Here is a 12806-nt window from a genome sequence, read left to right on the forward strand (position 1 = left end):
GATTTGTCAAAAAGGTGGTGTAGTCGACTACAGGAGCTAGGGGATTGACTATGACTTCTTAAATCTTGGAATTTTTCATGCAATCTCCTTAGGAGTGACTAAGAAAGTTATAGAATTGACTAGGGCTTCCCAATTCTTCAAAACTCTCATGCTTTCTGCCATAAGATCGACTTGCAACCATTAGGGGTTGATATTTTAAGTTTAAACTTGCCAAAATGCATTCTTTTCACTTCCTTTCTCAACAATTTCTTCAACCATCATTCAACCATGAATATAACACAATAATATGAAAGGATTTATGTCAAATGACAAGAAACTCTCATAGATAATTGCCACCAATGTGCCATTCATCAAAATTCAATTTTTTACCAAATTTTCATAAGGTAAAAATTGGGGTTTCATATACATAGATATAACTATAAGAATCTTTTTCACTTTAATACATAGCAGTAATGATATCCTTCAAAGACCACACGTGACAATAATTGATTACTTACAATGAATTGCTTACTCATCTTTTTACTCATGCTTATCTTTTTGCTTCCCTTATCAACTTGGATTACAACTTTTCCATCTCAACCTCTGTCCTCTGATGTTTACATAAAAGTAGCAAGCCCATGCTTGGAGCTCTTAGATGGCTACATAGACACTTCATCTTTGGAGTGTTGCAAATCAACTAAAGAACTTAATCAAATGAAAGAAAGTGATGACGAAGTAATATTCCACCATGTTATAACAAACTCCCCTTATATGTTATAACCATCGTTATTGCATTGTAATTTAACAAAATCACATTGATTTAGTTTATAATATATATAATCATTATGATAATATTAACAATTATAAAATGAAAATTGATTGACTCAGTTTAAAAGATTACAACAATCATATTGAGTAACTATTTAATACATCAATCATAGGTATTGAACCTTAACTAAATGATCTTCACAAAATGTTCAAATTGATCATCTCAATTAATTATCTCTAACGACATTTCAAATAATTAACAATTTTAATCCAAATTAGGAAAACATCTTTAACAATACATTCTTAGATAACAATTAAGCTAATTTCCAATTAATTTTACCACAATACATGAATATAAATATTGGAACCTTTTTCACTTTAATAGTAGTGACATTATCTTTCGAAAAACATGCTAGATAATAAATTGATTGCCTAAAATGAATTGCTCACTTATTGTCATAGCTTAATATCGAGCCATGACAAGCACAGATGGGCCCAATAGGCATAGCCCACTAGGCCCAAGCAAGCCTATTTGTATAAACATGTTCATCAATCCATCAATCATACATCATTCTTTAAGAGCTGTAATTCAGAATTTCCAATCAAAATTTCCTCAATAATATACCATGGCTTAAGTATATATCATTCTCAAAATAGTGTTATCATTTGCCATCTTGTGGTGACATCATTAATCAAACTAGACATATAGTGTTTACAAAATGATTTCACAATTAACATCAAAGTAGTGTACGCATGCAAAAGACCCTTAACTTAGCCATCAATATAGTGACTTTGGGTGTGGATATTGCTATTGAATGCCATGGTAAACCTACCAAAAAATGAGTATGACTCCTCAATCTAAGATCCAACTACCATCGGATCTGAAAACAAAAAACATGACTTTGTAAAATATGACTCCATAGTTACTTTTTTCTTCTTGAAATTGACATCTCCTTAGACCTCATCTTTAACTTTTCTTAATGCATTAAGAAGCTCAGGTGTAGTGATCTCGTATAGTAGGAGAAAATTATGCAATGTGATTATTGCTTTGAATGCATCCTTATGCGAGATAGGCTCTAGTACAGAACTATTGTCTTCAACTTCATCTACTTTATCATTTCCCATGACGTTCTCAATAATTTGCTCGTCACTCAATAACTCTGAAGTTACTTTGTTTTCTCGTAGGTAGCTCAAATGGTACTTAACATCCATTGTATCACAATACTTCAACTCTTTGATTAGAACATGCAATTGTTGAATGGCACTATCATCTAAGTGTTGATCCAAATTCTTTAATGCTATGTTATCCATAGACCTAATTTTACAATGTTGAAAACAATTTGTAATTATACTTGCTTGAACATCTGTTGTCCAAGTTGAGATTGCAAGATTCATTGCATCTAAAACATTTATCTTCTCTGGATTTGGGATCTTAATTTCATATCCTTCAAAAGATTTTGATAAAATCGACGAGTATAATGCATCTTGAAAGCCCATATGATCCCCACATCACAAGGTTGAATCTTTGATGCTGTGTTGGGTGGCAAGAAAAACAATTGAATATTTTTAAAACCTTCAATAGTTTTTGGATAAGTGAGACAATTAACAACAAGAAAGAGACCTTTTCTGGCATCCATTTTTCTATCAAGTTGTTGAACATATTCTTGGAATAAAATCCTAAACATCAATGCTCATTTGTTGGCATGATACTCGTAGTTCGTACTGCTCAAGTTCACATTCTTGAAACACCATGGCTTAGCATACTTGCCAATGAACCCTAAAGGAATTTCCTCAGAAACATCCTTATTGCAGCAAATAACAATTGTAAGTCTTTCTTTGTCTCATTCTTACTTTCAAGTTACTTCATTGGAAGATAATGATCTGGTTGTAGCTTATAAAACATCATATTTCATCCATATTGAAAACATATTTCATTAGAATTTGATCTAGTTTGTCTCTTATGGACTACAAATTGCTCTTTATGAGATCCACATCAACTTGTCCACTTTCTCCGAAATGACGATATGCCTTGATGCGATGTCTTGATTTGAAGTGCTTTAACCAACCTTGATATAAATGGAATTCTGGTGTATCTATAGGGTACATATTTTTCATAAATTCCTTTGCCTTCTTCATGATTAAATCTCTGGTCATATTAACACGTTCTTCGTATTGAACAAAGTAGTCATAGAAAACCTTATCTTGCTTCGGGAATTTTATAGTTTTGTGTCATTTATGTAATATCCTGTACTTGATGTGGTGACTAATAAAGCTTATTGGATGCCAATTAAGGTTAATTATAATGTTTAAAAGTGATGAAAGATGAAAGGAACAATTCGAATAAAATATTTCGCACGCGAGGAAATACTAATATTTTATCGAAGAAGAATTTACGAGATAAAAAGTGATTCGGAAGTGAATTGAGGCATAATAAGGTATTTTGGTTACCAAGAAGATAAGAGGAAATTTTTGAAATAAAATAATATTAAAATATTAATATTTTTTTTAGTGTCAGAATTTTCCATTAAGGAGGAGTATATGGTCAATCTAAGTGGGGGAGAAGAAGAATGAGAAAATTTTGGAGAAAAAATGATGTTAATGGGGCCACGTGTCTTTATTAAGTAAAGATAACGCGGGTAAATAAATATTTTAAATATTACAGGGACACCGTGTTGGAGTACAAACTTCATACTTTGTTTGTACATGTGTAGAAGAAGATAATAGAAGGAAGTTGGAGTTAAATGAGTGTTGGGAGGACTAAATTAAAATGGAAAGAAACAAAAAGGGCAAAACAGTAATTTTATGTGAAGTTTGGTCAAAGCTTCCAAAAGAATCTTTGACTCTGATTTTTTTTAGCCCAAAACCGTTCTTATCTCTTCAAGCAAAATTTTTTCCTCTTCTCCTCCATGCTCCACACCATTCTTGAAGCTTCCATGCCATTTTCTCTTTGTCCACCATGAAACCAAGTTTTCTTCATTTTCCTTTCCATGTTTTCTTTTCCTTTCTTCTCCAAACTTCTTGACCACTAAATTTACAGCCTTTAACCCCAATTTCCAACACATCTAAACCCTAGGAGGAGAAGAAAGAAAAAGATAGAAATGAAGAAAAAGCTTAGTTTTGGTGATTCAAGCAAGGAACGGTAAGAATTCTTGTTTTTGGCTTGCGTAGTCTTTGAAAATGAGTTAGTGACTTAGAGAAATGTCTTGTGGCAGCAAAGATTGGCTTGATTGGAGACAAATTGGTAACATGTAAGCCAATAAACCCATGGGTACATGAAGGACTCAAAGTGGAAAAGGAAAATGGTAAGCTTAACACTATGTTTTAAAGCCTACGGTTAGTTGAATATTGTGAGGAATTACGGTTGTTGAAAGGATCTATTTGCCTAAGCTAGTTGAAAATTATTAAGATTGTATGGCATGTTGTTTGAAAGAAATGAAAAAGGAATATTGTGGATGGAGGATTGAGAAACAAAGTATTGATAGTTAGATAGATAACGATGCATGTAAACTAGGAAATAATCGAGTGACAGTGAGAATGATTGTTGCTGCCATATATGTGAATATGTGCGGAAATATAAGATGGATTTGGGCAGAAATTATTTAGAAAGGTTGAAGTAGGCACGTGACATCATAAATAAGTTACCGGTGATATAATCTAAGGAATTACGTAAGCAATGGATATAAGTAATTTTAGTAAAAATGTATTAAGATGTGAGTTAATTGAAGATGGTTTCATGATAAGATGAAAAATATAAATTTAAATAAGGATTAATTGATTGAAGTGCTGCCTGTATACGTATGTAATTAAATATATTGAGTTCGTATTATTGCTAGGAAGTGCAAAGATAAGGTTAGAATACTATGGTGGCGTGCTGGAGTAAATAACGAGCGATCGACCAGTGAAAATAGTTAGAGACACCTTCGAACAAATAGCAACTTAATATCTCGTTGTTGCCAGGTGAGTCAACTTGCATTAAAATGTTTTGGAATAAATGATTATATGCTTGATTGAGCCACTTGAAATATTTTAGTGGTTTTTCTTTAAAAAAATTGCATGGGAACAAGCCCTTGATGAAATGTTTTGATATTATGACATGTGAACATGATGAATTCATGAGTTTCTACATTATGTTGATGTGTATATTATACATCAAATGATACTTTTGTGTGATAATTATGACCCAGCCATGTGCGGTGTAGGAGTGCACATGAGCTGTGCTGACCCAGCCATGTGTGGAGGAGTACACATGAGCTGATGATGACCCAACTATGTGCGAGTAGGGAGTGCACATGAGCTGATGATGACCCAGCTATATGTGAGTAGGGAGTGCACATGAGCTGATGATGACCCAACAATGTACAGTGTGGGAGTGTACATAAGCTGAGAGAGAGTTGGGGTGAGGACGGAGATCGTATGTATGTTTATATATGTTATATATATATATATATATATAGAGGTTTTGGAAATTATATTGTGGTTGCATCGATTTTTGAATGTTAAAACTTGAGAAATGGTTTCCACTTGATTTTTACTACAGCAAAAACGGATTTTTGTTGTGACAAAAAATTGAGCTAAATTGCATTGTTTTCAACATAAGTGCATCATGTTTTTTTTTAAAACTTCCTGTATTGATGCTTGTTCCCTTGCTATGTTCACTCACTGAGTTTGTACTCACGTTTTTAAAAATTCATGTTTTAGGTTTCTTGAGTTAAAGGTGGTTGGATCCTAGAACGCGGTGTCCTCCCTATACATTGTTCGGTAGGTTTAACGTGACACTAAATGTTATCAATCATGCCTAGAGTCACTCCGCCGACGGTCAAGATCTAATTATGTGTATATTAATATTTAATGTGAAACATTAAGAATAATTTGTTAATCTATTTATGAATATATTGGTGGATGATGCCATTGTAAATGTATGATTGGGTTTTATGAATCGTTTTCAAAGAAACGATATTTGAACATTTCGAGCTTTGGATTATAAGAGAATAGGGATTAATGTATAAGATCAATTACGTAGGCTTGCTTGGGCTTGGTGGGCTGAGCCCATTGGGCCCTTGCGCCGATCATGGTCCAAAAATTGGGTTGTGACAATTTAGCATCACCTTTTTTAATGTTGGATGATGTTAGACATGTTAGCTTAATAATAATGAGGAAATATCCAAGAGGGAAGGTGAATTGGATTTCCAAAAATTCTTTTCAACAGTTGAACTTTTAAGCTTAAAGACAATTTCACAAATTTGTTTTAACTTTAGAATAAACTAAAAGAAATGAATATCCAAGTTGAAAAAAATTTGTAAAAACTCTTCAAAGTAAAGTATACAAACATATCAAAGTGAATCAAGAGGATTTGAAGAGTGAGTTTAAGAATAAACAGGTATAAAAACAAATTCTTAAAACTTTTAAAAGCAAAGTGAAAAGCACAAGTGAAAATGAATTTCAAAAACTTTTTCAAAACAAAATGCACAAGATCAAGAGTACGAAGAAGACTAAAAAAACACAAGAATTTATAGAGGTTTGGCACTCTCCATATGCACCCAAATCCTCTTCCTTGGCTCACTAAGGAGTTTGTAATCCACTATACCAAATACTTTTTCAAGGCTCAAGTATAAACTATACAAAGGTGCCTTTCACAAGCTGAATCACAACCCTTATAATGCCTTTTCAGGGATTAAGCAAAACCTATGCACCCTTCCAAGGATTAGACGTAACCTTATCCTTTCCAAGGATTAGGTAGAACTATACGTCTTTTCAAGGATCAAACATAACCTCAACCTTTTCAAGGATCAAGCAAAATCTTTACAACATTGCCTTTTAAAGGTTTAAACATAACCTTTTCTCTCTTATAACAATGAAACACATATACCTCTAGAAGGTTGATTTTGTTAAGTAACTACATGGAGGAAGAGTTTGAAATGAGCTAAAAGATGATTACAAAATATATGAGTGAAAGCACAAAAAATTTAAACCTTAAAGATAGGTCACAAGCTTTATGGAAGAATGTGAGTGGCTTGCTCTAGGTTAGTTTTTCCTTTTTCTTTTCTTCTTTTTCTTGATCTTGCTTGGTCCTTGATCAAATGATATTTTCCTCTACTTTCTCAACTTGTAAATGTGTTGGAAAAGCTTTGTAGCCATTGGAGATGATTTGGTGAAGAGACTAACGGTTATTTCTGTCTTTTTTAGGCTTTCTTGAAGCAAGGTATCAATACCTTCAAAGGGTATCTCGATAATTTTGCATTTGCACTCTAAAATTTGAATTCTTGAGGTGAGGTATTGAGATCACAAAATCTTTATATTTTGTGCCAGTATCAAGACCACCAAGTTTCTATACTTTGTGCCAGGTATCAAGACTTTTGAGCCATGTCTCTATACCTTTATTATCACGACCCGGTACTCTCCTCGAGCCCGTGACAATAGCCGCGATGTCCCGATAGACATTCATCACCCGATATGCCGATCGAAACCTTGTAAGGCTTTAATATCAGTTTTCTCACCTCCCCTGTGATCATCAGTTGTAAAATAACATGTTTTGAGTGGTTATAAACTATTTCCAAATCAAAACAATAGAAAAATAATTTTTGTCTCACAGGGGCATTTTGGTCATTTTTCCACATTAATCTCGAAACTAGTTAAAAAAGTAGTATACGAGTGGAAAACACATATTTCATAATCAAAAATAAATTTAGACGTCTAAAACATTCATTTTAAACGAAAACTATATCTATTTGAATATAACAAAAATATTATATTTTCTTATAAAACAATATTTATAGAGTTACCGGTAAATAATTTTTGTAGTGTAAAAGCTAAATAAATTCATACATACTATAATACAGATAACCAAAGTATAAAATTTAATTTACAATGACACATGTACCCACAAATGACCAAAAGTATCAAAAGAAATGAACTTACAGTTTTTGGATGATGCAAGTCGAACTGTAGTCTTCGACGATACTAGCTATCTACAGTCTATTCTGAGCCTGAAATGGGTGAAAAGGAGGGTGGTGAGATTATAAAATCCTAGTGAGTAAACAAACATCATTTAAATCAGCTAAAGTCGAGTAAAAGGAGACAATAGAAATATCCCATCACATTACGTATTTCACAATTTGAAAATTCATCCCAACCCACGCAAACGGTTGTATTTCATATAATTTCTCATTAAGGCTTATGACTTTCCTAAACATTTGGCTCATGCCATCAAATAGTACTCGATGACACCTTGATCAGAGGCGTACTCTCGAGCCCACCAAGGCTGTTAAAAATTCACACTTCACATAAAACACATTTTTCGTTGAACATCACAGCCATTCCTTGGCGTTGGCTGAGTTCACCATCACTTGGTGGTTCGACGTGAAGTGAACTCAAATATCACCTCAGGAGTTACCCTACGTGCCTCTACAACCGAGGTGAGTACATATAAACGGGGTTACCGTGCCCCTCTCATAGGCTAGTCCACGGAACCCGCCTACTACAGTAAGCTAATAATTATCCCACCAATCAATAAAATTCAATAGCATGAAATGGCAATTATTGTAATTCACAGCCTGTGAAGGCAAACAAACAATCCGTATTTCAATACAATTGCCAACTAGCCAATCATGCCCGATTTATCATAAGCCAATCAATTAAAACCATAAATTTACAATATATCAAGTGGTCTCCAATTACTCTATTTTCAAAGTCATCATTCAATTTCAAGATAATTTATAAATTCATTTCATTTAAACACATTTTCCATAAAATTCACAAAATCGAATAAAAAGACCACTTTAGATAATTAAAATGATGATAAGGTTACTCACTTCACAATAGCGGGATTTTTACGTCGCTATTGATTCGTGCTCGTATAATTATTCTTAGTTGTTAGTCACTTACGTCGTTCGGCACGCTCCCACAACAAACTTTCCTAGCAACAATTTAAATCCAATATACTTAGTGCATCAATTCCACTTCTCTCTCTCATTCTATTATAAATCTACATTATTTCTCCTCATTTCTTCCAATATTTTACCATTCAACTTAATACTCTCAACCAAATTATGCATCTAAACTCCTCCGACATCAATAATTCTTCACAATGAATAATTTAAAATTTCTTAACTTCATTCGAGCACTATTCGTAAATTTCACATTTTATTTTTTACTTTAGTCCTATGACACCTCCTAATAAAATATTTAAATGTTATATTAAAGTAACTTAAATTTAATTCATATCACTAATAATAAAAAATTTAATTAAACAAATGGCTAACTTAAAATAATACAATTTCATAATAGGCCAAATAAAAGCAAAGAAAATTTCTTTACCTTTTTGGACTAGATTAGTTCAAATCCAATTTTTTTTTCACCTTCATTCTCTCTTGGGCCTTTCTTCCTTTATGGCTATTGGGCTCTTTTATGATCTCTCCTCAACTTCTTTCTATTGGGCCATGCCCATTTTTCTTTCTTGTTGAGCCATGCCCATTTTTCTTTCTTGTTGGGTCATACCCATTTTTCTTTCTTGTTCTTTTCTTTTCTTTTCTTTCTTTCTTTCTTCCACTGTCCAACAACCCTTACTTGTCTTTCTTTTTCTTTTCTCACATGCACAAGCTGTCCCAAATTTCTTCCTCTCTCTCCATCTCACCACCGACCACACTTTCTAGCTTTTTCAACCTTCAATTTTTAGCAGTCAAAGCTGCTCATATTGGCTCCAAAATTAGCAGCTAAGCTGCTCTATTTTCCCTCAAAAAATCAGTAGCCAAAACAACAAAGATTAACAACCAAAACCACACCTTACAACCTTCAAAATCAGTTGCAAAAATCTACACTTCTCAGCCTCCAAAACTAGCAGCAAAACTATACTTTTTAGCCTCCAAAATCAGCAATTAAAGCCTCAAAAATCAGCAGCCACAGCTGCTCCTTCCTTCCTCAAAATCAGTTCTTTCCTCCTCCAAAATTTGCAGCAAAATTGCCCCCTCAACTTAGCTCTTTCTCCTCTCACTTGCTTTCTTATGCTCGGCTTTCTCTTGTTTCTTTTTGTTCTCTTTGCTCACGCCTTCTTCTTGTTTCTTTTCTTCACTAACCGACTTCTCTCTTTCATCTTGTCTTCTTCACTTTACTTATTCACCCATATATATATATATATATATATATATATATATTTTATTCTTTCCATTTTATTCCAACTTGGCCGGCCCCTCACATTTTTCTTCCTTTCTTCATTTTGTTCCACATGGCCGGCCTCCCTCCATCAAACAAATCAAAGAGTCTTTTGACTCTTTTTATTGACCACATGGGCGGCTGCCCATGTTGGTCTATCTTTATATATATATATATATATATATATTTTATATATACTATTATTATTTTACTATATGTTCATTTTATTTCTCTCATAAATTCCACTACATATCCTTCAATCTTTATATTTCAAATTCGATCCTTTTAATACGTCTAAAAATTTCAATTTTTATCTATCTTCCTTCCTCTGTACGTGTACTACCAAATTATCAAAATTGTACTTCAACGCAGTATTACCATAACATTTAAATATTCACTTATCCGTGTTGGCTCGACTTAGCAAAACACGCGTATTTCACTTTCGTCCCTCATTTCCAAAAATTTATTTGTATTTCTTCTCCCCCACTTGGATCAACCATATGATCCTTCTTCATAATTGATTTTGATTTCAACATTAGGTTAAATATTAATATTTTAATATTATTTTATTAATAAAATATTATTTTATTCTAAAAATTTCCTCTTGTCTCCTTGATACCTAAAATATCTTATTATGCCTCAATTGACTTCTGAATCACCCTTTTATCTCATAAATTCTCTTTCGGTAAAAATATTATTATTTTATTGTTATTTCCTCGCGTGCGAAATATTTTATCCTAAACTATTCCTTTCATCTTTCATCACTTTTAAACATTATAATTGACCTCAATTTGCATGTGATTAACTTTATTAATCATTGTTTCAAAATATGGGGTATCACAATCTTCCCCACTTAAATAAAATTCATCCTCGAATTCACATTGATATTGCATTATCAATCTCCTTCTATGATCCTATTCCTTTTCTCCTTCTATAGGGACATTCAATTTATTCACCTCGTTCACCTTCAGTTCAATTAAATACTTCATTTATGGCAATTATCATCCTTTGGAACATGATCAGCAGTGCCTTTCACAATCATGATCTCTTATATCGAGTCACTAAGCATGCCTTTATCACCCTTATTAAATTTGAACCATAACTTCATCTCAATTATACCGATTTTGATCACATATTATACTTACTTATGTATACCTAATCATCATTTTATTAATTTGCTCCATGCCAAATTTCTCAACCTTGATTCATTCATCTTATGCTTTTCCATACACTTCCTTTAATAAAGGTCCATTGAGAACTTAAACAATCCAAGGCTTACCTTCAAAGTCACTCATAACTTTAATCGTTCATTGCATGCCCGATAACACTTTAGCTCACTGACCCCACTGGACATTTTTTTAAAGTCTCCCAATTATTGAGAACAATTCTTCACCCTAGTTAGTGAAGTCATCAATTTCATATATATACATATGTACATGCATTTTCAAATGTCAACATCTCTCGTTATGTATAGGGATCCATGTGTTCACATGCCTTGGACTACATTTCCCTTTATTCATCCGCATCCTAATCCTAGATTCAATATAATAATCCTTATAGTGCATGTCAACCTTCTTATTATGCTTGCGTATAACTTCATATCATTTATATCATTTCCAATCATATGCTTGAGTTTCATCGTGCTATATCCTCACATCACAATGTCATTAATCACATCTCACTTACTAAATGTCACTTAAAAAAACTTAGACTGATTCGAATCATGCATGCCTTAATCATTTTCAAATTCCAATTTCCATTCTACCTTAGGAAGTTTTCATTATTGGCTTCATCATCCAAATTATCTTCAATCATCCTTTGTTCTATTATTCTATACTAATGTGACATTATTCTCCTTGGACCAATCTGTAGTTTGTACTTGGAACTGCAAGGCTTGAAACAAAGTTCTTCTTAAGTATTTTTTAACATCAACACAAATTTCACTTCCAGCTTACTGCTTTCTCTTTATAGCCACATAACTTAATGCTAACTTTCACAAAATCCATAGCAAAACTCCTCTTGAGCATCTCCTTGGGAATATCTATCTTAGACTTATGTCTCACAACATGTGATTACTTAGCTTGTGACTTAGCCGTTAGGCTCCTTGGCAAGTTTTAAAAATCTCACATTTTATACTTGCCGTGTATGATTAGAAATTTCTTCTCAAGGATGTTTGTGCGTTCCTAAAACACTTAATCTTAAAGGTATATAAATACATACTCATCCGTTCAATCCCCAACTCGTCTTCATAGGTTTCTAGGGTGCTACACAATTGGCCTCGTGTTGTTACTAACTCTTGTCATTTAACCAAATCAAAACAGAAATTGTAAATTCTCATAATGATATTCTATATAAACTTGTTTTCTATACCACCCTTATAATCCTTCATTCACACTTTCATCACTTGGTATTTTATCTCAATATAGCCATCTCAAGAATCTTTCAATTTTTCTTTTAATTATATGCCCATACACAAGGCGATAAAGAAGCTTTTCAATTTATTCAAGTAGACATTCTCTAGAATATTTAAAACTCTTAAATAACAAAGCTCAATAACCAATAACCGAAATTCAATTTGTAAGCTCATTATCGTGTCAGTCCCATCTGACTCATGTATCATAAGTGCAACGACCTCTCCTCGATCGCTGCTAGCATCCAAGACTTCCGAAAAAGACCCGTTAAGTCCCGAACAAGCCTTTCTGAAAGTGCCCAGTAGTTCACTATATACAATCACCATTCCATGTTGGTACTTAAAACATTATTCTATCATATCATGACTTGAACCATAAACATAATAATCAATTCAATCTTTAAACCATTTATTCACAAGTATATACATTGAAATCCATGATCTCCAATTATTTACTTATATCAACATTAATATTCGTTTACAACTTAATAAACAAAGTGCTACG

General features: G+C 32.9%; 1 protein-coding gene across 1 annotated transcript; it reads right to left on the reverse strand.

Moving 5' to 3' along the window:
* Positions 1-1701: 1701 nt before the first annotated feature.
* Positions 1702-2058, reverse strand: LOC148762121 (uncharacterized). The gene has a single exon (XM_088807644.1). The coding sequence runs from the start codon at positions 2056-2058 to the stop codon at positions 1702-1704; it is 357 nt and encodes a 118-aa protein (XP_088663770.1).
* Positions 2059-12806: the final 10748 nt, after the last annotated feature.

The sequence above is a fragment of the Theobroma cacao genome, chromosome 6, assembly GCF_053813885.1.
Source record: "Theobroma cacao isolate CCN51 chromosome 6, ASM5381388v1, whole genome shotgun sequence".
Lineage (NCBI taxonomy): Eukaryota > Viridiplantae > Streptophyta > Magnoliopsida > Malvales > Malvaceae > Theobroma > Theobroma cacao.

Coding starts and splice junctions, on each gene's coding strand:
- LOC148762121 (XM_088807644.1), bottom strand. CDS start 2,058: ATGGATAACATAGCATTAAAGAATTTGGATCAACACTTAGATGATAGT.